We start from the raw sequence: 24,813 nt of genomic DNA, 5'->3' as shown, positions 1-24,813 counted from the left end.
CCATATGTGATCTAGTTTTAAAGCATTCGTCGCGAGAAATCCAACCGTAAAAATGGATCTCAATTTTGACACTTGGTTTAACATATACTACTTCTTGAAAAAAGGAAGGAAAATAATTAGCTGTGCTAGAGGAGAGAACTAATCGTGTGCGAGTTCCTTTTTGGGTTCAGATCGCGTGCGTTCGTGACAGCTAAAAAGTGCAACTACACTTATTAGCATTTGGAGATTATATGGGGAATGATCAACATGTCCACTATAGGTATTTTTTAAATTTTTTTATCATTATGCTAGTAAATTAATAAAACATTTAAAATGATTGTGTCACGTAAAAATATGTTGCACGCATTTTTTATGTATTTCTAAAAGAAAATTGTAATATTTATAAAAATCATACAGTTCAAACTTTATATATTTTGCATTAAAATATACATAATTTTAAAAAGGTGTCCAAGCACTTACAGTAATGTATTTTATGAAAAGGGTTTCACCTAATTAGTTCATGTAGTTTGAGAAAGCATCTGCTCTTTAAAATTGTTCATGCGTTTGTCAAAACCTACTCATATTTCTTCACAAAGAAATGTATATATGTACATACATATATAAATAAGACAACAAATAAAATATAAAACAAAAAGAGTAAGAACATACAATAGTATAATAAACCTATATCTATACCTCTATATTCTTGGTCCATCATGCTATTTTTAGAAAATCCCCACAACTTTTTGGTAATCAACCCGCAATACATATGAATTAATTTTTAAAACATTCATATCTTTTAAACCCTAGCTTCAAATTTAACATGTTATATATGAAATTTAATTATAAAAATATATAGAATCTGAATCTGATATTATTTTACCTATTAACTATTAAAAATAAATTTTATTTATGATGAAACCTTAATCAAGAGTTTATGTTGTGTATGGTCAGTATTTCTTTCATACCGGTGCCGATCCGACTTGAAAATAAACACCTTAGCAAAACCAGGATGAGAAACGAAAAAATATCTAAACCACACATGCATGTCTCTTCAAAATTCACAGGAAAAAAATTATTTATCATCTCATACCAAGAGGGAGACTATTAAGATTGATAACAATCAAACGTGTTGTGAATTGTGTGAACATTGAGGCTATCGTCGACGAGAGTGGAAAGAAGAATATATAGAAATACAGATGAAATGTCATGTGTTGAAATAAAGGACATGGACCTATTAAAGTCTCAAGTCATGCTTATCTATCTATACTTATACTAATTGGTGGCTCTCTAGAAAATCTCACGTTAATTAGATTTTATGAGCCGTTAATCTGGTGGGATCGAATTATTACGATGTAGATCGATTATTGATCTGTTAAATAAAAAATGATTTAAATAACTTCTACCACAATCCATGTACAACTCCCGTCTCTGTTTTTTTTAGAATCACCCCATCTCCTTTTTAGGTACGGACTCCCAGATCTCCCTTTTTTCTTTGGCTGGCTTACGCTCTCATGTTTCTCAACTACTTTCTCACTCACCTCTCTCTCCCTCTCTCTCAAGATCATAAAATCATCAAGGGAAAAAGTCAAGGCCCATAATGCACCTCTCTCTCTCAAAACCATAAAAATCTTCAGTAAAAAATCAATGCCCATAATCTTTTTTGGGTTGAAAAATAGAAGTAAAACACTCCCAGAGAAAACACTCAAGGCCCATAATATTTGGTCGGTCAAAAAATAGAAGTAAAAAAATTTCAATCCCAATCTATCTACAGCTCCACGCCTCTTTTCACGTCTGGATCAGTACAGCTCTACGGCCTCCATGGTTTCTATCTAACTACCCTCCATGATCTATTCCTTCTCATCAACTCTCTCTTCTCCCATGAAAAAATACGCCAACATGTATCTTTTCTTCCATGGGAAAAACTCCATTATCTATCTCAAGCTGAAGGAGATAGGTTAAGGCAGCAGACTTTTGTAGCTAGCTAGATTATTTCCTTGCCAATCGGTATTGGGAGGAGATGAAAAGCTGCAGCGGATAGCTTCTGACAGGTTTGCTTGATTATTTTCTAGCCTATTTGTGTTGACAGCAGCTGAAAATATATGGTAGAAACATGCACGTAAAGAAGCTAGCAGGCTGTTGGATCGATTCCCCTATGAGACGGAGGTATATTATGCTAATCCCTTCTGTCTGTTTGGGAAAACACATGCACACAATGTCACAAATTCTTTGGCATGGACTTGAGACGCGCTTGGTTGAATCAAGCTAGCATGTATGTGCATGTCCATGACTACATAAACAGCTAGAAATAACATGGCCAATTTGATGACTGTGAGAGTGCTCTCGGCGCAAAGTAATTGTCGATGAGAGATGATGAGGCCTGCAACACTATCAGTATTCTTTGCTCAAGCTCTTTATAAGCTTCAGCATTTTGCTACCTATTTACATGGCAGTAGCTAGGTTTTCAGCTTCGCAAGTATATTCGAATCAGCATCATAATAATGGATAGCCTCAATCATGTGAGCGTTTGTCCAACCAGAGGTTTGCTTTATTGCACCACTCTTTTGATATATTTTTAGAAAAAAACATTGTCATGTATCATGTTAAATATTATGAACTATTTCCTTTTGTATTCTATGGATGTAAAACACACAACTTGCTGGGACTTTTTCACAGGTATGTTAATCAACTGATTATCACTTAATTAATTATGAGATTGTTCTAAACTTAATTATCAGTTCATACATTTTGGGAGATGAAGTGCACTTCCTTATGTTTTCATGCTAGTAGGCAACACGTAATTCCTTAACCGCTTGGTTCCCTCCTTCCTTTTGATCTTACATTACATGAATCATGTTAAGCTCTCATGCCTTTCTTAATTTCATGGGGAATAACCTAATTGATATTATTTTAAGGTGGGTTTGCCAGTTTAGCATGTTTGGGACCGTACACAAACATATTGCTGTTGTAGGCTCTTCTTCTACATAGGAAGCTTCATGTACAACTCAAATGTTGTGACAATACCATTCTCAACCTAATTGCACTCATGTGTGCCTTAGTAAGCTCTCTTTGATCTAAAATAATCATTCAAAAATTACACTGGCTATATTTCCTTCATTTTCTTACATGTGGGTGAGGAGTGTCTCAACTGGTATGTGTCACTAGCTATTTTCCTTTCGGTAGCACATAGTTTTACTATTGCTGGTATCATGTTGTATAGCTACTGATTTTGATATTTCAAAATATCTCTGTTTTCTCTTGGCTTGACAGAACATTTTCCACAACAAAAGTAGTATTCTTTTGGCAACTTCGACATCACTATTATGATCTTGATTTTGAATGCCAAATTAATGTATAGTTGCAAACAATTGAATCTACCATATTGTTTGACTTTCATTATGTAATGTATGATTCAAGATGAAACCCATCTATTTATTATGTCTAGAGTTCGTCAATTAAGTAAATAGTTTTTTGCGTACCTTAGGCTCTCCAAAGGCCAGCATTGCGTGTTTATATCAAGTTTTCTAAGCTCCACATTTTTTATCACGACCTATATCTTCTGCTTTTCTGCATATAGTTTAATGGACAAATTTTCACAGTCTTTAGTCGATATGGATTTCTAGAACCGACTATTTATCTACACATTCGTATTCCTCGTTGGACGAAAGGCTAATTAGTTACTACGGGATGAGAAAAATAATAGTATTTAAGTAAAATATTTAAGGACGATTTTTCATATATCATCGTACTAAAAATAACATTTACTTTCATGTTTGATATTCGTAACATAAATGTTCACAAAGCATTATAAGTTCGGATTAAGAAACGGTTTCTCAAGAAACTTTTACGTTACTACATATTATAACTTGACCTTTTTCAGAACTTCTATATATATTATTATTAGTGTAATTTAGAGAATTTTACCTGCAAGTTTGTGCGTGCCATACAATATCATTCAATATATGTCAGCATACACAAAATAATTTGGCGAATGCAAATAAAATTCCTCGACTATCTAGAATTTTTATTGGTCAATTTTTTCTGAATAGCTACAAGTATAAAAGGTCATACCCAAATAAGTAGGATGTTTGGCGCCTCTACGTCCAGGAAAATAAGTAGGATGTTTGGCGTCTCTACGTCCTTCCCGAATGATATCAATAAACAATGATTAGGGAAATTGTTCACACATTTTGTAGCTTCATATTAGAAAACATTTAGCAATATAGCAAGATTCTAAGTCATCAGCATTTTAGTTTTGCGAGGTTACATGATGATTTCTTTTAACTTATATACACACATTCTTATAAAAATAATTGTGACTCTACACGCATATTCTTAAACCATATTTCAAGTATAGTGATCAATATAAAAAAATTCATATTTTATCAAAATACAGATTGATAAAAAATAGATCATCATCCCGTGCGAATGCACGGGTTGACGACTAGTTAGGTTAAGGAGTGTGCTTTTTTTTTACCCATTGCAATGCACAGACTCATTTGCTAGTAAAGAAAAACAGGGAAAAGAAACTATAGGCAACGTACAATGGGCCTCCCCCCATGGTGGTCTTGCGGAGAGAACGGATCATGTTGAAATTGGTTCATTCAGGGCCGTGCAATTTATTGGGCCTTAATTACTAAGAACTGCTATGCAATCTACACGATTCATTTGTTTAGACAACACAGTCTCGCCTATAGCACGGCACTACTGGTTCTGCCCAATAATGTACATGTGTGAGTTTTTTACTGTGGCTTTTTATCAGCGTTTTCACCGTTTGCATCACTTTTGTTCTGTTTTTCTATAATTTCCTTTGTTTTTTTTCTTGCCTTTATTGTTTTCTTTATTTCTTTGTTTTCCATAGGTTTCCTTAGTTTTTATTGTATTTTTCCTTATTTTTACAATTTTTACTTTTTAGAAACAAGTCTAATTTTCTCACGCACATTTTAGATTTTTGGTATACATCAGGATCATTATTTCATACGTGATTAACTTTTTTGAAGTACACGATAAACATTTGCACGTTTTTTTATATATCTAGATGATTTTTTGTATGGACATTCTCAAATAGATGATATACATTATTTTTGCAAATACATGTTTTGAATCTCTTTTAGAGATTTTTAAAATACACATTGAGTCTTTAATACACATTTTCTCAAAGACAAATCACTCCCTCTCGGTTTTCCCTTGAGCTTCTTGCGTGGATTCTTGATGCGGCAGCTATGAAGCACTGATACCGCGACATCGAGAGGGCGATACGGATACGGGTATGTGGGATACGGTAATTTTTAAAAACAGCAATATGGCAAGTATCTCTCCCTAATAATAAAGTAAATAGGGTTTCTGATCGTCCGTCATGGCATTTTTGTAAAAGAAACCTCTGTTTCCTCGAAATCAACCCGCGGTCCCTGTGTAAGTGCATCTGAAAAAACGTTTCCAGCGACCGCATCTTCAGCTCGCAATGCGGACGGCCGGGCCGACACTGGGCGGCGCGGGAGGCTAGCGGGCAGGGGCGGCGCGGCGATGGGGATGGCCGGGCCGAAGCACGGCGAGGCCAGGGACGAGATCCCACTTGCGACCAATCCTTCTTTGCCCCTGTCTCTCCCCGCCTCGCCGTCCCGAATCTTTTCTTAGGAAGGCGGCGAGATCTGGCCGCGTCCTCGCGCAGGTGAGGCGTCGGACCCCTCCTCACCTCCACCCTGCTTTCCCTGCTCCTCCTCCTCTGCCTCCCCTTCGCCCGCCGTCCCGCTCCCGTTGGCGGCGCCGCGCGGCTCTACAAGGGCCGTGTCCGGCACTCACGCCGGCGCCCGGCGGGGCACGCCTTCGAGTACGCCGTGCGCTGCGCCCTCATCGACCTCGACCTCCTCCCCCTCCCAGGCCACCTCTACGCCGTCGACGCCCGCGTCATCGCCTCCACTTCCGGTCCCGTGTAAGGCGGCCATGCTGACGCGTTTCTCAACCCTCTCACCCGTTTCCTAGAACAAATCTCACACCACTTCTTGGAAGTACTCTATTGCAAAAATCACACTGCTTGTTGTAGTAGTATGTAAAACATGTCTGGAATTTTTTTGTATGTGTAAATTTTCCTCATTTGCGCTGAGGTGATTTTTTTTTGTATTTGTGTAAATATGTATAGAAGTTGTGAATTACTTCGTTTGCTCTTTTTCTCAAATGAAACAGTTTTGGCTCTATCCTGTTGGGTATATAACTGGGACATCCATTGTACATTTGTATTTTATACCGCTCTTAGACCATAGTGGCTCAAGTCAATCATGCAATTGGGGCTGAGGGGATTATCAGTACATAATGCAAGGAAGTAGTGAGAGAGTATGGAGAGATGATCCTCGAGATGCTTGTAGCACAGGTTTGTCAGTTGCTCATGTTATCTTGGCAATTGGATTATTGTTATTACAATCTTCTCACCGATTTTGAATTCTCTAACCAATTACAAGAATACTAATACTAAGTTGTCATTGAGCAGACAAGGCCACATAAAGTGTGCAGTCAGATCGGTCTGTGTGTATTTGATGGTAGTCACTCTGTCAGGTTAGCACAATATACGCATGCAGCCGTATTTCCCATTTCCAAACATGTGTATCTCAATGTTTTCATAACAGTTTTGCTTTCATAAATGACTATGCAGTAACCAAATTGAATATGTCGTTAATAAGAAAGAGAAGCGAGGCTCTGATCTTCTCTGCACGGCTTGTGAGATGACTGTTGTCTGGATATAGAATCAGCTCCGTAAAAACCAAACGGAAGAGCTCATCTTGCAGTATGCGAATCAGGTCAGTATCACTAGTATTTTCTGATTGTCCAGTGGTGAAGAGTGTGATAATGGTCCGATTCCAATGCGAATTGAGATTTCATGTTGTATGAAGATATCATATCTTTGCTTTGTACAAAAGATTTCTCTCAGATAGTGATTTTGAGATAGATAGCACAAGTACTGTTTTGGATTTGAAATGAATTGTATACTAAATATAATTTACTTGTGACATACGGTTTACAGGATCTAGCCAATGCATTAAATATTCATTAGCTTGGATGAAATTATTAGCTTTGTGGGTTGCATATCAGGATTTACTTCATTCTACTTACTGTTGAACTTAGTAATTTGTGCAATGCTAAAAGCTTCTTTCATGACCTTGTACCTAGAAATCTCTTTGAACATCTTGTAAAGTTCAGGGTAGCACATGAATCATGCATGAGCTTGGCCAGCATTATTTATTTTCTAACTATGCCAATCTACTGCCTTTGTATAGGGACCAGAAATTCGCACAGGCTTTCTGAAAGACGGCAAGCCTATAAAGCTGAATCAGGGGCAAGAGATTACCATAAGCACAGATTATACCATCAAGGGTGATGAGACCATGATTTCCATGAGCTACCAAAAGTTGGCTATAGACGTGAAGCCTGGGAGCACTATACTATACTACCAAAAGTTGGAAGCACGGGTATCGGCCAGCCAAAGGGTGGATGAAGCAGAGGACGACGAGAACGCAAGGATGCACATGCTTCGGTTAGCAAGGTGCGGCCGGAGCAGAGGACGATGAGGGGCTGTAGCCCAGGGCTGCCGAGGTGGTCGGAAGCAGGGACGAGGAGAGGCGAGGACGGAGCGGCGCGACCGCAAGCGCTGCTGGTGGAGGGAGAGCATGCATCGAGGAGGCAGGGTGAGTACGTCGTCCACCAGTGCCGGCTGAGAGCACGCCGCTGTGACCTGTTCATCACTGGCAGAGCCTTCTCCTGTTGCCATGTCTGTCTTGGATTGAATTCGTGACGATGTCCTTCTCCAACACAAAACAATGGATTGCTCGACCAGGGCTGGACTTCGCGGAGGATCCTCGGCTGGCGTCTCCATCAGGTTGCGTAGTTGGACCAGAAAATCCATCAAATCCTGGAGTAGTTGGACCAGAAAAGCATCATGTTGGCTTCAAGTTCGCCGGAGGAAGATGCTTCGAGTTCGCCGGAGGTAGAAGAACATATGTCGAGCTGTCCAATAACGATGGCTACACCAGTGGTATGTAATGCCTCGACACCCTTAAAAACAACCCTGCTACTTTGGTTGTCAACTTCTGGTGCCTCTATTCCTCATAGTTTCAGTTATAACGAGCAATAGTCCGACCGGTCATGTAAAAACTTAAAATCAAGTAACCTTGAGCTTAGAACTAAAAGTTGTTTCATGGTTAACTGAACTTGATCATGGAACTTTCCTTTGTTTGCACTGTTGTATAATGAATTTGCTTCCCTCAGATCTACCCAAAGTCTGCGAGGGTTGTGAAGCAGACTTTTTTGACGACCTTGAAGAAGCTACTCAAACTGAAAGTCAGGTGGCGTCGCCTATGATGAGAAGTGAAGTAGATCCTATTCGGAACTGCAAATGGATAGGCTTACCGCTTATGGAACAAAAAGCATACCATGAAGGCGCAGTTGAACGCAGCGAGTTGCAGACGTGCACAAACTTTACATGAGCATAGAAGAATGGAAAAAAAATGTGTGGCATAAATAACTTAAATGCAATATGGCAGTTGTCATTGTATTATCTGTTTGCTTTAGTTACAAACATGGTAGTTGTTGTTGTAGTTTCTGTTTGCTTTTGTTACAATATAAGCAATCCTTCATATCATGTGGAGAAAAAAGATCACTACACCTTCATGCGGTTCAGGCATGTCTTTTTTGACCTGTACACATACAAAGACACACAACAAAAATATGAGGACCTTTGGAGAAAAAAATACCTTCCATGGGTCTGGTTCCCCATAGAAACAATTGTTCATGAACTAAATGAAATAAGGAGTTTTCAATACCCAACTATGCCAGCAAGGTCCAAATTATAGTACAGGAATCCTCTGAGAAAGGAAATATAGGCATTGTTCAATTCATTATATTTATGAACAACTCTTTCGGCCATTTGGACTTAATTGAATATATTTAAAATCTATAATCATGCAGGTCATCTTATGATCTATGGATATTAAATTTTACGGAAAAAAGTAAAATAAGACTGCTAAAATAATGATGCAAGTAGTTTCTGCCTTTATAATCATGCAGGTCATCTTATATCTCTTACAAAAAACAAATTTTCAAGTTTGTGCCAAGCAGTTTCTGCCTTTATTTACAACTTAACTTTCAATTGCTACTGATACAGATGCAAGTAGCTTCTTTGGAGCTGCTGGGCAGCTATTCATATGGAGGAAATTGTTTCTATTAGTACCTTTTATTTTCTTTTGCTTGGAGAGTTCGTATAGGTATTAGTCGGTACTATATATAATCATTTGTCGTATGTTTACATACCTACTTGCATTTCAAAGGCGGTGCGGAGTTCAAGTAAATGTTGATGAAGAACATGATGGGAGGGGGGTCAAATACGAAATACATGATCCAAAAATCGACAATCTAACCCGGTGCAACGCACGGGCACTTTTACTAGTATATAACTAATTAATAAAATGTCATATTATGAAGACAATGAATTGAATGGAGATGAAATCAAAACACTGCCCATTTGTTGCGTCCATGCATATTTCTCGAGGACCGAACGACCATCACTTTACTTTACTCGAGCTAGCCTTGCCTCCTGCATGACTATCGATTTACTCAGCAGTTTGCCAGCAGTCAGCAAGCACGCACACATAAACAACAGCCAATCATGTATGGCGCAAACAAGCACACACAACCAGCACGCCCTCATCACGGTACAAGCAAGGCAGCAAGTAAGTGCGGGAGGACGGCGGCGGCATAGGCGAAGAGAGTCCAGACGGCGGTGAGCAACTTCAGACGGCGGGAGCAGCGACGAGCGACTCGAGGTGGCGTCTGCGGCGTCGGCGGCGGCAATGAGCGACTCCAGTCATCCGCGGCGGCGATGCGCTAGCTGTTCAGGTTACGACTTACGAGTGGGCTTGCACTGGCCTTCCGGTGTCCCCGGTGTGCCGACGCCGTTCCGGCGGCCGTATAAGTATTTCTTTCTTTCTTTTGAAATCAAAAAACAGGTTACTCCATGAATACGTGTATCGGTGACGTATCTGACGTATCGGTGTATAGGCGACCTATTATACTCTTATATGCGGACACGACTTGCATCACCGGGAGTACACACACCACCACCGATGAACATCGAGTTGCGCCATGCGCGGTCCATGCATGCCATTAAGTTAAGGAATCCGCAGCACATAAACCACGAGCGAGCGACAAAACAGCGTTTCGAAGGCGACGACCGTGCAACTTGGCCGATCCTGCCGGCGGGCTGTTCCCTGGGTGGTGCGCACACCGCGCTCTTCTCCGGCGAGCGGTCCATCGTTACCTCCAGATGGTAGAGACAGGCGGGCGATATACAACGGAGGTTAACACAGCTACGTGTACTTTGTCGTTGAAGCTTCAGTAAAATAACGTCGTGCGCGATCGAATCAGCGCTCCTCGGCCTTCACGTACGTACCGTGATCCTCACTCAAAGCTGCCGTTCAGCACGTCGTACAAGGAGAGCCCAATGTCTCCGTTCCTCTCTGTATATATAGGACCTCCTTGCATGGACGCGACGTACGTATACGTATGGTTTCGGAGATCGTGTTAATCTCAGGACTTAACCGATTCCAGTTAGTAGTACCCTGAGTAATTGGCTGGAAGCAATTTGATTCCAAAGCGTCTCTCCATGAGCATGAAGAGACGATATGGGATTGAATTGCCGCAAAAGGAATTAACGTTAATTGACCTGGGGGCGAAGTGCCGATGAAGTTTTGACAGATGCATGCATTCCCCCCATTCAGATGGCACCACGTGTACGTCTCTCCATCCTCTTGACGGCTCTGGTGGACCTGTGAAGGAACCCTTTGCTTACGATGCTGGAGAATGATCTTGCTTGCTCGACCATCAACGTACCCATGCCCCGTATATCTCTGGTTCTCTACTACTACGGGAAACGGAGATCATGCATCACCACACTGTTTTGGTGTCAATTAGTTCTGTCAGAGATTGCACAGTGTCCGCATGCAGTGCATTAACTTGCATTTTTCAAGTGAGATTGTGTAAGCTTGCAGCGACCCTTGTGGAGGAGCTGGTAAGCGCGCGATATGGCGCGCGGTCAAAGGATTGGCACCGAAGAAACAGAAAGAATGTCTATCTCGTGGAAGATTGTCATGGGCTTAACTTGTAGTTTCTCAAGATTGCACAGTGCCCACGTTCAGTGCATTTATTGGAAGATTCATCAGCTAATTCATAGTATGGCACCGTTTCCAGAGATCTATCGAGATCGGGGACGTTTGTCTTGGAGGTACAAAACAACCTGCGTTCATGCATCTGCCGTACCTTTTCTGAATTCGATAATCACAAAGAGCGTGCAATCTCCTCTGCAATTAGCCAGTAAAATACGATGACGATAGGCTCCAGTGTCAGGGGGGTGCCTCCTAGTCCATAAGCGAAACCTCTTGCAAGTGGGGGGTATGATGGTCTTGTGGTACTACAATTTCTTGTACTCTCAGCACACGCCCCACCTCCCTGGATCTTGCTCTGCACCTGCACTGATACATCTCTATATAAGACCCAATATCTTTCACCTTCATTCCCACAATTAGGGTCCTTGCACCAGTCAAGCTTTTGTGTCAAACGAACACCACACAAACCTTAGACAAAGCCCCTTTTTTTGGTACATCAACTACCAAGCTAGTACGTTGAGCCATGAAGGTTGGGAGGCAGATGAAGCAGATGGGGAAGCTGAACAAGGCGCTCAAGGAGCAGAGGGCCAAGCTCTACATCATCCATCGCTGCGTCGTCATGCTCCTCCGCTGGAGTGATTGATTGAACCATCCGTCGATCTGTGGCACCACAGATCGATCGGCGATCAATCGTTTGTTTCAGCCGATCAATCCCTTCTGTTTTTGGATCTTTTTTCGCCCCGCCGATGATCCATTCGGCGGGGCTGCAGATTCCAGCGGCATGGCTGCTAATGTACGTGCATGAATGGATGTTGTATTCGTTCGCGCATATGCATTGAGCTTCCTATGCTTGCATTTTAGGAGGGGTTGATCGGTTGATGGGTTGAAGTTTTCCTTTCCATTTGTTTTTTTACCACCTGCCTCTTCGGAGGCATGGGTGTGAGGAGAGGACGCCGGAGCACTGAGCTACAAAGGTTGATGTGCTTCCCAGTTTCTCTTCCACAAATGGAGAAGGTTGATATAGATGCCAGTGCATTTCGTTGCTGCGACTCGAGTTCAGTTGGCTACAAATGTTGTCGATGCTGATCACATGCATGATTCTGAAGAAGATCAAGAGGAAGATTAAATAAGACACTGGCCTCATGGATTATTCAGCTACAATGTTGCTTTTGGTTCCGATGAATTCGATCCTTGTGTTGTAATGTTGCTTTCCAGGACATGGTTTCTGTTCTTGTGGTCGCACTGTAGCTGGTTCACCCCAGCATGACGATTTATCTATCTGTTAAATAAAAATAAACGCTGGCCTATGAATCCTTCTACTTTCTAGAGTGAATTCTATATTTTACCCCCTAGATATGCATTAGTGAAACTAATTACCTCGTTGAGTTGAAATCCGTCTAGAAAATCCCTTTTAGAAGCTTTGGATCCTCATTTTATGATGCGTGTACATTAGGCAAGGTGTGAGATGACGTCTGGGGTTAAATAATAACCGAACGCGGAGGAGGGATGGAATATATGGACAAAAAAAGTCTAGACATGATCATCAATGATGCCCCCCAATCTTTACTCATTTTCATTTACGAATCGTTGGGGCAACATGCCGATTCTATCTAACATAAAGAAGAAAAATGCAAAATCAGGATAAAACCGTGTTAAAAATCTTTAAAATCTGATATTCTAATAAATGTTTTACTAGGGATAATATGGCACAAATGTACAACACAGGGTAAAAATTGAAATTCACTTTATTTTCCGAGAACTATTGATTTATTAAGTGCCTGCAAGAAGGTTATCTCACGCGATTTTTAGCCCCCCCCCCCCCACCCCACGCCCACCCCGAGCCAATGGTCGCTAATACTCATAGTATTGGAGACCGCTCTAAAACTGTCTTGGATATTATTTTTCATAAGTGGTTTTTGATGGTAAACTGTGTCAGATAAGTCTAAAATCTAACATCAACATACGAAACAAACTTCTAAAATCTAAAAGCTTATATTGAGGATTTTTTTTTGAAGGTCACCCAGCCCTCCACCTGAATCATTTTTCATTTTCATTATCTATAACCATCCCAGTTTTACAGAGTTTTCACACACGAGGGACACCAGATATTGTGTGTGTGTGGGGGGGGGGGGTTCACACAATCCTCCCATGGGGGGAAAACACCCGCAACCAACCATCCGCACCGTGCGCGCTGTCATTTTCAATTTTTTGTTCACAAATTCATGAACCTTTTTTTTTCCTTATTTTCTTTGTTTTTCCATCTTATTTTTGAAGTTTACTTTCTTTTCTATAAATTTGCAGAAATGTTAAAACTGTTCATGTTATAATTATTTTTAACTTTTTTTTTACAATTTTTGAGAATTTAAAAATGTTCCCATTTTCCAATTTTTGTTCCCAAACTTTAAAAACATTCTGGTTTTGAAAATTTGCTTGCATATTCAAATAATATTCGGAAAATTCGGAAAATGTTCACATATTTATAATTTTGTTCACGAATTTGAAACTTGTTCATGTTTTGAAAATTTGTTCTGAAATTTTAAAAAATGTTTGCATTTTTATTCAACGAATTTGTTCTGAAATTTTAAAAAATATTTGCATTTTTATTCAATGAATTTGTTCTGGATTTTATTTTTAGTTCAATGTTCAGAAATTTAAAAAATCTCGCATGTTGTAGATTTTGTACATATTTATGAAAATGTTCCTACTTTAAAGTTTTGTTCAGAAATTCCGAAATAGTTTAAAAGTTCGAAATTTTTGTTTGCTTCTTTTTTAAAAATATAGAATTAGAAATTCTTAGATGTTCTTATTTCCTAAAAAGAAGAAAATGTTCCAACATTAAAATTCAAATTTTCCAACTTGTTTGCAAGTTCAGAAATTGTTTGTAATTTTAAATTTTATAATTTTCCAAAAATGTTCTAAATTTCAAAAATTTGTCGTTATTTAAATTTTCTTCATAAATTTTAAAACAAATCTGGATTTTCGAAAAATGTTCTTGAAATTCAAAACAAAATTCTTAAAATTCGAAAAGAAAAGGAAGATGGAAAGAAAAACAAACAAAAAAGAAAATAAGCAGAAAATGAAAAAGAAAAGAAAAATAAAAATTAGAAATTGTCAGATTTTTTGTTATGAAAAATACAACTGGGCCGGTCAAGTCGGGGCGCCCTCCTTTGCGGCGTGTGGCTCCTTGCCTCTTCTTTCACTTCATTAAAAATAAAATTCCAAACGGCCTCTAAATTCTAAACATGATCTCATCGTGATGTATAATTTTTCTTAACACGGTACAGACGCAAACGTTCATGTACACATTCATATGTTCATTGTAATGAACGCACACACGCATATCCTACCCTATGAACATTTTCGAATGACTGAGCCGGATCTTAAGATTTACGAAATCACCGTAAACGCATCGTCATCGACGATAAAGTCTCCTTCCACTAAATGCACATCTCTAAAAATACGAAAATAAATTCAGAAATAAATATACACATAGGAACTTAAACCCTGCTTCACGGGTGTTGGTTGGACATGGCGGTGTGGCGTACACCTGTTGTCCATCATTTCTGATCCCAGATAAGCGATGGATGCTTGCGTGACCGAGACGGGCGCTGTCTCCAGGGCGAAGCATCACATCACAGGCTGCGATTTGCTTCCTCATGGGTGGAGCTACATAATTGTTTTCATGACATATACTAGTCCAGACTCTGGTAATATTGCAGACACAGGTTCCTGAATCTTAGTCTTGGTTATGTTGTTCATATTACTTTGTTCTCAAACTCTCACAACACATATCATAATCTATAGAATCTTCTTGTAGCTTTGTAAATTTTGCATCGAGAAAAAAATATTGAATCCACTCTGTCAATTACGACAAGTTAAATATCTGGTGTTGAATCTAGTCTAGAAGAAAAAGGATGCAGCATCTGTAGTTCCCTTCGCCCCTGTGTGGTCCTCTGCTTTTGTTATGTTGACATTACTCGTTTACGCAACGATTTTCATTTTGTCTAATACCCCCTCCGTTTAAGGATTTCTCATATTACACGCCCATTTCCTTGACACCATTGTTGCTTGTATTGAAACATGTATGAACTTAGCATGTATGGCTCACCTCAACAGATCATTTGGTTGTTCCGCAAACGTACGTTGCCATGGGTTTCTCGTCATGTCTAAAACTGTATGACTCTAGATAAAGGACATTTTTCATTCAATTGATCTGTCGAGGTAATACTACTACACTAAGCGAATGCCCGGCGTCCACATCGCACGATGCCCAACCGAATCAACACCAGTCGTATGTTCTTACTCGCTGCACAGACCGTTGATGACCGACTAGTGAGCTGACAATTCAGTTCGGTCCTTATCATAAGTTTCAAGCCTGGTCAAATAAAATGCGGCGTATCATAAATGGAATCCTAACCTAGTGTTCTATATACAAAGGGCAATATACCCCCAAGCACCTGAAAGCTCCTATGTCAAGAAAAATTTGACGGGACTAAAACATCAACAGGCGTCAGAATCAGCAGCGGCTCGAAACGGGCCACCGACCAAAAGAATGAAAGAATGGTATGATAAATCCAGCAGACTTCGCCAAACCGCCCCTCGGCGCAGCTCATGATTTTCCACGTTTGATACGCGAGCTGTGCGTGCGAGCCGATCATCTCTTCCTCTCGGACCAGACACATTTTTCGCAATCGTCATCTCACGTTGCAGCAATGGGTGCTGCCGGACTGCAATTTTCTCCAGAGGCAGATCATGTGCTGGGGGGACTGATAGTGTGCGGTGATGTAACCGTCGAAGCAACCAGCCTGGTAGAACCTGACATCGTGCCGATACTCTACTGGTCGACGAGTGATGTTGAATTTCTCCACCCACATGCCCATGCTGACATCTTCCATCTTGAATAGCTGCAGAATAAAGAATCAACAGTTTAGCCATCACCATTTCTGCACGATGTGAGTAAATTCAGCGACTGGGTAGGAGATAGATAGCGCCCAAGAGATAGATGCTTTACCCGAAGTGTCTGATTGTCAAATTCAGATACAATGTATCGTGCAATATCCGATGAGATCACATAGCCAGGCCCATTCGCATAACTTGGGTAAGCCTCTTCTGGCCATTCCTGGACAGAAACAAGAAGACTATAATTAAGATCCCCTTCTGGTATAGTACAAAAATAAGGGAGACTGAAGGACAGCACAAGGTACATAACACCAGATTTTGTTGCCACGAGATTAGATTATCCATGTTCGCCAAGTATATAACATATGAATGCAAGACCTTTGACTCACTGGACAAATGTAAAATCCACTTTTGATACCAAGTTATATCTACAGCGAACTTATTCAAGTGTATACAAGAACTTAGAACTGGACCATGTTGACCCCATGGTATTTACTCCTCTTGCACAAAGGGTTTTTCAACATAAATTAGCTTGTCGACTGTGCATAATAATTTAATCATTCCAGCGACTATCCTCATAATTCACTACAAGATTTGCACCTTTGATGTGCCTGCGAATTCATGCAGCAAGCACGTAATGGTTTTCACAAAAAAAATACCAGGTGCTAGGTGGTAATTGACTTCTTGCCATTTGGCAGCAAACGGAAACACGGGTCTGCTGCGCTTTTGATGTGCCTGCAAATTCACGCAGCATAATGGTTTTCACAAATAGAATACCAGGTACTAGGTGGTAATTGACTGCTTGACATTTGGCAGCAAACGGAAACATGGGTGTGCTGCGCTTTTGATGTGCCTGCTAATTCACGCAACAAGCACATAATGGTTCTCACAATTACAATACCAGTTGCTAGCTGGTAATTGACTGCTTGCCATTTGGCAGCAAGCAGAAAGAACGCGACATCAATTTTTCATGCTCATATTTCTTAAGCAATACGATATGTTTTGGTAATTTCTTAGACAATATAGATGATGAATGGTGGTTCCGTAATACAGGTAGGACAGCAATTTACCTCATAAGTGACAGCCCACTTGCCAGATCTCAGTGGTCTATGGTAGTAGTTCATGCTTCCCACATAGACACTCTTGTCGCTTTTAACTTTCTTTACTTGGTCCAGTACGGAATCAATTCTAACAAATGTATCATCATCACATTTCATTACATATTTTGCCGGGATGACTCGAACCTGGATAAACACGGCCATTAATGAGTATAGAAACGTCAACGAAACTGGCATGAGACAATATGGCAGAATATAAGCAGTTATCTGACATATTTCAGTTCACTTACTCCATACTCCGCAATGGCAATGGTCTTCAAAACTACAAGATCATAACTATCCATGAAAGGCACTATAACGATGTCTTGGAAGAACTCTGCCTCCCTTTTCAACTCTGCATTGACCTCCATTTTACCGTTCTGTGAAATTGCTTAATTTGGTCAGAGTTTGGTATATGCAAACCACAAGCAAAAACACGAGAAAAGCAAGTATAATCACCAGAGCCACAAAGAACCGAGCTACAATATTAGATGATTTTCTTGTATACATCATCCATGACTTGCGCACAGCCATACGCTCGGCAAAATGGCTCGCTGCTGACAGAATGCCAATAAACAGCTCGACAGGCTCAGTTGGTAGAGGTGGGGCTCTCCATTGCTCCGACATTTCAAGGTATCTCTCTGGGGAGAAACTAGGATGTGAACTGGGCAGAGAACTAGCAAAAATTGACTCAATATCAATGTCTCCATTGATAGACAATCCAGTTGCATCCTCAAGAGTGTAACCCTGTAGAGACCACCAAAATCACATATGCATCTCAGGTGGCTACTCACGTAATTGAACCAGATTTGTGAAGTGAGGATTTTCGACGGACGAACTTACAGTGCGGTAAGGAAACGAAGTGACATGCCTCCCATCAACATTGACATGGTAACCTTCCAAACCAGCGGTGAGGGTCAAAACAAACAACTTGCCTTCTGCGAATGGGTAAGGCCAACTGATGTGCACATCCTTTGACCTGCCAATTAAACGTTTCACCCACCACTTCATCTTTGACTCCTCCGACTTGTTGTCATCATCCCGAATCCATTTCTCACACTTGAGTTGAGCATCAACTGAAAGATCAAACCACGTCAACATGCCATTTTTACACAGAAATATCGGTATGTATGCTGCTTGAAATAAAAGAAAGTCTGATTTCAACTCACTTTAGATTGATTTGGAAAAAAAGGAATGGATGTGTTGCAGAAAGACGAAAATGCCTACTTCCTCGGAATAGCAACCCAAATATAATTAGAGAAGCTTCACTAAGCAGCCTTTCCAAACAAGAGAATAATTGCTGAACTAACTTGGTTGCAACCAACTAATGGAACAATCAGACTAGATATGCACAACTAATTAAGCACTCAATTATTTGTGATCTGCCTTCACTGATTGGCTAAGAAGAAATGGGAACAGGGAGTTCAAGTACCCACCCCCATGTTGAACTCAAACTCACATCATTGCTGTAATCCTCAAATCACGATTTCTCTATTTCTTATACTAATAATATTCCACTAATTTGACAAATTACGAACAATCAGCATCAGGAACATTCTCCATAAAGCAAAAGAAATCGAACCCTCTCTGGAAATTTCTTGCCAAAGTTTGCACTTTTTTCTACGCTGTTAGTAGTACACACAATCAGACCACTGAAATTGATGGCATCCATCCCTTCCTAATTCCTACCAGCCTCAATCCAGTCCTCTTTTAAGTCAGATAGATCAGTAAATAAGGGAAGAACACGAGATTGCAAGATGAAAGCCAAATTAAATCAACACGGATTCAACTAGCTAAGGTGGTGAAGGAATTAAGCAAGCAAATCTGGAGCTCGACTCACCAGTTTCTTCGGCGGGGCGGGAGGCGAAGCCCTCGCAGCGGTGCGAGCGCGCCCACTGCATCCGGTAGCAGCTGTTCATCTCAATCACCGGCTTGCCGCTGTAGTCCCCGCGGATCCTGGGGTTGAAGTGCAGGATCCTGGGCGGCGCCTCGCCGTCCACCACCTTGGTGCCCACCAGCTCCACCATGAACTGCGACACCATGAGCGGCGTCTTCCCGCCGTCCTTGCGCTGGGCGATCTTGGGGTCGTACTCGGGCCGCGCGGGCCTCGGGCGCGCCACCACCGTCACGTGCGACCCCACCGCGAGCCCGCACGGCAGCTCCACCGTCCGGACCCCGTCGGCGGGGAGCTTGTCCGCGTGGAGCGAGATGGATTGCGGGCAGATCGGGGAGGACGGGGGCGGGGACGGGGACGCGGAGGTGGCGGATGCGGATGCGGCGGCCTGGAGGTGAGCAAGATGCGGCCTTGCGGCGGAGAAGGCGTCGGCCGCGGCGCCGTCGAAGGGGGTCGCGGTGGCGTTGGACCTGGGGAGGACGAGGAGGGAGGAGAAGATGGGGAGCGGCGGCGGAGAGGACGGGGAGGGGGACACGGCCGCCGGGAACGCCGGCCGGGAGGGGGAGAAGCGCGAGGAGGGGAAGGCCGAGGCCTCGAGCTCGCGGCGGCGGGAGCGGTGGGTGGTCAGCGAAGACGACGGCGAGGACGGGGACGAGAATGGCAGGGAAGGGAGCTCGAAGAGGAGGAGGAAGGCGAGGTACCCCGCTCCGGCGACGACGAGAACCGCGCGGCACAGGCGCTTGCGCGGCGCCGCCGGCGGCATCGTGAGGCGCCGGAAGGAGGTCCTCGGAGGTGGCCGGCGAGGAGAAGTAGCCGTTTCGGGAAGGAGATGAGGTGGTAGCAGTAGGAGGATCGGATGAGTGCTACTTATTGCTTGTCGGGTTGGACTCCGGCGAGCAGACCGTTGCGGGATGGTGGTGGCGGTGGTTCGGTGCGCCGGGTGCAACACCAAACACCAAACCAACGAAAAAACAGAGCAACAGCTTGGGTAAATACTATGCGAGTGAAATTTCGAAATTTTTATCTAAATCACCTTCCTCAGAGCATCTACGGCCGGAACTTACAAATCCGTTTTGAATCTCTACGTTTTCATCCACACTAATATGTCTGGTCACTTACACGTGATTGATGGAGAAAAAAAGAGAGAAAAAGGATTGAATAAAGAAAGAAAATAGATGATTCTGGATGGGGTCGCGTTCTACGTGGTGGACTGATCAGACGTGCCCGGGTGTGTCCGCGAGCTATCATATCATCCTCATATTTAAAATGGATATAAAGGATGTCGATCAGTCCGGACGTTTAAGATGGATATGAGGGATTCGGCTGAATCAAATTTTTATGACCGACGAGCGGGTTGTCCGATCATTTAAGACGGGTTTAAAGGATTCTGTTGTAGATGCTTTTAAATATTTATATGATGTACGCATGATCTACGAGCCCACTAATAGGGATGAATTAATAAGCTGCTCGCCTCGTCAAGGCTTGGCTTATTAAGCTCGTGCTCGTTAAGCTTAACAAGCAGGAAACCCTATTAGGGTATCTTCGTTTAAAGCTCGTTAAGCTCATGAACGCTCGTCAATAGCAGATATAATGTGTTATGGGCTATGGGATATGGGAGTGTAAGTGTGGTTTCTATGAAGAAAAAATATGGAGACGAGAGAAGGTGCGTCAGTTTGCTGCCATCTATGGTCTTTGACTCGTTTGAATAGATGGATTGAGGTGCTAAAACATGTTGTCACATAGATTAAAAATATATGATTTGATGTACTAACGAGCTACTCGTTAGCTCGTTCATTAAACCCGTTAAGCTTAAGGATGATATCAGTGATTAACTGTGTTTATTAAGAACGGTCAAGCTATGAGTTTAATGAGTCGAGTTGTCAAGCGGTCATGAGTCAAGGATGATACTACTCGAGGAAGGTATGTGACTATGATCAGCATAGCCCCTGGCAGCCACCTCGGGGACGACTAGCGCACGAAGTAGCGTCCGATATGGACACCTCAATTTCTCAATAGGCATAGTGCCCCGTTTGATCCCGGCATCGTAGACCCAACACCTAGAGCATTGCCTGGAGTTTCTCCTCGTCCTGTGGGGGCGGTCTTAGGTGTTTGAATCGGTGGGGCCTTTGCCTCGACGACTCTGGCAAGATCTTGTGCCATTCGACGTTGTTGGAGGCCAGCTCCTTCTTGAGACAAAGAGCATGGTGGAGCAAGGGCTCGTCAAGGTGCGACGGTGAGGCATATTGCCCGGACGCGCATGCGGCGGCGATGTGTATCTGGATCACCACTAGTGGAAAACGGGCCTTTGGCCAGGACCCTTTAGTCACGGCCTGCCTTTGGGCCGGGACTAAAGGCCCGGCCACGTCGCCCTAAATCGCAATGCCTCCCTCGAGCCTTTAGTCCCGGCCCGTAAGGAGCCTTTAGTCCCGGTTGGTGTCCCGAACCGGGACTAAAGGGCTACGCGGTGTGCAGCCCGCATGTGCACCACCTTTAGTCCCGGTTTGTGTCTCAAACCGGGACTAAAGTCCACTGCCTATATATAGCACAGCCCCCCTCTCCCCTCTTCCTTGCATTTTTCTTGGATGAAGGATTGTGGGTGTGTGCTAGCTCTCCACTTTTTTTGATGCACTAGAGGTGTTTGTTGAAATGTGTGTTAGAGCGATGCCGCTTCAGTTCACCGAACACAACTACGATATGAGATGCCTGAGCCACGCTTAAACCTCTTCCTCTTTATTTCTACTTATTCTAAAAGGTTAGCAACTATATTTCCTCGTTTAGACCGTGCGGTACTAATTTTTAGGATCGTGATTGTATTTGATATATTGTCGTATAACACAGATGAGCCATCCATGGATGTACGGTGATCGACGCACAACCGCTTACAGAGAAGGCGTGCATTCTTTTCGAGAATTCTTTTCGAGATGCAGCCGATGCGAACAAGCATGGTGGTGGCTATATGTTTTGTCCATGTGTTGAATGTCGGAATGAGAAGGATTACACTTCCTCAAGAGTCATTCAGAGCCACCTGCTTCGGTCCGGTTTTATGTCGGGCTATAATGTTTGGACCAAGCACGGAGAAAGAGGGGTTATGATGGAAGACGACGATGAAGAAGAAGAGAACGATGATGACAACTACCGATCTATGTTTCCTGAGTATGCTGATACCGCAATGGAAGACAATGAAGAAGAAGACCAGGATGAAGAACGGGAACCAGATGAGCCCGTTGATGATCTTGGTCGGGTCATTTCTGATGCACGGCGAGGTTGCGACACAGAAAAGGAGAGGTTGCAGTTCGAGCAGATGTTACAGGACCACAACAAATTGTTGTACCCAACTTGTGAAGATGGCCAGAAGAAGCTGGGTAGCACACTGGAATTGCTGAAGTGGAAGGCAGAGACCGGTGTGACTGACTCGTCATTCGAAAAGTTGCTGGTACTGATGAAGAAGATGCTTCCAAGAAAGAACGAATTGCCCGCCAGCACGTACGAAGCAAAGAAGCTTGTCTGCCCTCTAGGATTAGACGTGCAGAAGATGCATGCATGCCCTAATGACTGCATCCTCTACCGCGGTGAGAAGTACGAGAATATGGATAAATGCTCGGTATGCACTGCATTGCGGTATAAGATCAGAAAAGATGACCCTGGTGATATTGAGGGCGAGCCACCCAGGAAGAGGGTTCCTGCCAAGGTGATGTGGTATGCTCCTATAATACCACGGTTGAAACGTCTGTTCAGAAATAAAGATCATGCGAAGTTGTTGCGATGGCACATGGAAGATCGTATGAAAGATGATAAGTTGAGGCACACCGCTGATGGTCGGCAGTGGAGAAAAATCGAGAGAGAGTTCCCGAGATTTGCAGTTGGCGCAAGGAACTTATGGTTAGGTCTGAGTACAGATGGCATGAATCCTTTTGGGGAGCAGGGTTGTAGTCACAGCACCTGGCCCGTTACTCCATGTATCTACAACCTTCCTCCTTGGTTGTGCATGAAGCGGAAGTTCATTATGATGCCAGTGCTTATCCAAGGTCCAAAGCAACCCGGCAACGATATTGATGTGTACCTAAGGCCATTAGTTGATGAACTTTTACAGCTGTGGGCCGAACCAGGTGTACGTGTGTGGGACGAGCACAAACAAGAGGAATTTGACCTTCGAGCGTTGCTTTTCGTAACCATCAATGATTGGCCTGCTCTTAGTAACATTTCAGGACAGTCAAACAAGGGATACAATGCATGCACGCACTGTTTGGATCAGACAGAAAGTATATATCTGGACAAATGTAGAAAGAATGTGTACCCGTACAATCGTCGGTTTCTTCCGCCCAAGCATCCCTTAAAGAAAAAAGGCAAGCATTTCAATGGCAAGGCAGAACCCCGGGGGAAGCCTGTCATCCGTACTGGTGATGAAGTATTTGATATGGTCAAAGATTTAAAATTAATCTTTGGAAAGGGTCCTGGCAGCCAACCTGTTCCTAACGACCCTGATAAGCGCGTACCCATGTGGAAGAAGAAATCTATATTTTGCGAGCTACCCTACTGGGAATTCCATGAGGTCCGCTCGGCAATCGACGTGATGCACCTGACGAAGAATCTCTGCGTGAATATTCTAGGCTTCCTGGGCTTGTATGGGAAGTCAAAAGATACACCGGAAGCACGGGAGGACCAGGAACGTCATAAAGGAAGAGATGGCATGCATCCAGGGCAGTTTCAAGGGCATGCCAGCTACGCTCTTACTAAGGAAGAGAAGGAAATCTTCTTTGAAGTCCTTTTCAGTATCAAGGTCCCGACTGGCTTCTCGTCGAATATAAAGGGAATCGTAAATATGAAAGACAAAAAATTCCAAAACCTAAAGTCTCATGACTGCCACGTGCTTATGACGCAATTGCTTCCGGTTGCATTGAGGGGAATTCTACCGGAAAATGTTTGCCTGGCAATTGTGAAGGTATGTGCATTCCTCAATGCAATTTCTCAGAAGGTAATCGATCGAGAAAGTCTATCAGGGTTACAGATTGATGTGGTCCAATGTCTGGTCAGCTTTGAGTTGTTGTTCCCGCCATCCTTCTTCAATATAATGACACACCTCCTAGTTCACCTAGTCGAAGAGATTAGAATTCTTGGTCCTGTGTTTCTACACAATACGTTCCCCTTCGAGAGGTTCATGGGAGTCTTAAAGAAATATGTTCGTAACCGTGCTAGGCCAGAAGGAAGCATCTCCAAGGGCTATGGAACAGAGGAGGTCATTGAGTTTTATGTGGACTTTCTTCTTGACCTTAAGCCGATTGGTGTTCCTGAATCTCGGTATGAGGGTAGGCTGACAGGAAAAGGCACACTAGGAAGGAAATCAAAAGTATGTATGGACGAGCATTCTTTCTCTCAAGCACACTACACAGTTTTACACAATTCCACCGTGGTGGCTCCGTATATCGTGAGACACAAGAATATTCTACGCTCCGAAAACCCGGGGAAGGCTGACTCTTGGATTAAAGGGGAACACGAGAAGACTTTCGGCAGTTGGTTGCAGACACATCTCATGAATGACGACACCGTTGGAGATGAGCTGTACTGTTTGGCCACGCCACCATCTTCGACTATATGTACTTTCCAAGGGTATGAGATAAATGGGAATACATTTTACACGGTTGCCCAAGATAAAAAGAGCACCAACAAAATAGTGGTGTCCGCTTTGATGCAACAGACGAGAATGGGCACTATTTGGAAACATATTACGGGTACATAGAGAAGATATGGGAACTTGACTATGGACCTACTTTTAAGATCCCTTTGTTTCGGTGCAAATGGGTGA

The 24,813-nt window shown here is 42.7% G+C and overlaps 2 protein-coding genes across 2 annotated transcripts; one reads left to right on the top strand and one right to left on the bottom strand.

Annotated features, from left to right (window-relative positions):
* Positions 1–11,526: 11,526 nt before the first annotated feature.
* LOC123404793 (small polypeptide ROTUNDIFOLIA LIKE 2-like) lies at positions 11,527–12,434 on the top strand. The gene has a single exon (XM_045098740.1). The coding sequence runs from the start codon at positions 11,647–11,649 to the stop codon at positions 11,764–11,766; it is 120 nt and encodes a 39-aa protein (XP_044954675.1). The 5' UTR covers positions 11,527–11,646; the 3' UTR covers positions 11,767–12,434.
* A 3,068-nt stretch (positions 12,435–15,502) lies between these two features.
* LOC123445865 (hydroxyproline O-galactosyltransferase GALT5-like) lies at positions 15,503–19,843 on the bottom strand. The gene is made up of 7 exons (XM_045122818.1): positions 18,960–19,843; positions 17,963–18,195; positions 17,579–17,866; positions 17,371–17,499; positions 17,093–17,266; positions 16,135–16,242; positions 15,503–16,027 (listed from the first exon to the last, which is right to left on the bottom strand). The coding sequence occupies exons 1-7, from the start codon at positions 19,774–19,776 to the stop codon at positions 15,818–15,820; spliced, it is 1,959 nt and encodes a 652-aa protein (XP_044978753.1). The 5' UTR covers positions 19,777–19,843; the 3' UTR covers positions 15,503–15,817.
* Between the last annotated feature and the right edge of the window lie 4,970 nt (positions 19,844–24,813).

The sequence above is a fragment of the Hordeum vulgare genome, chromosome 1H, assembly GCF_904849725.1.
Source record: "Hordeum vulgare subsp. vulgare chromosome 1H, MorexV3_pseudomolecules_assembly, whole genome shotgun sequence".
Classification (NCBI taxonomy): domain Eukaryota; kingdom Viridiplantae; phylum Streptophyta; class Magnoliopsida; order Poales; family Poaceae; genus Hordeum; species Hordeum vulgare.
This window is presented reverse-complemented; position numbering and strand designations above follow the sequence as displayed.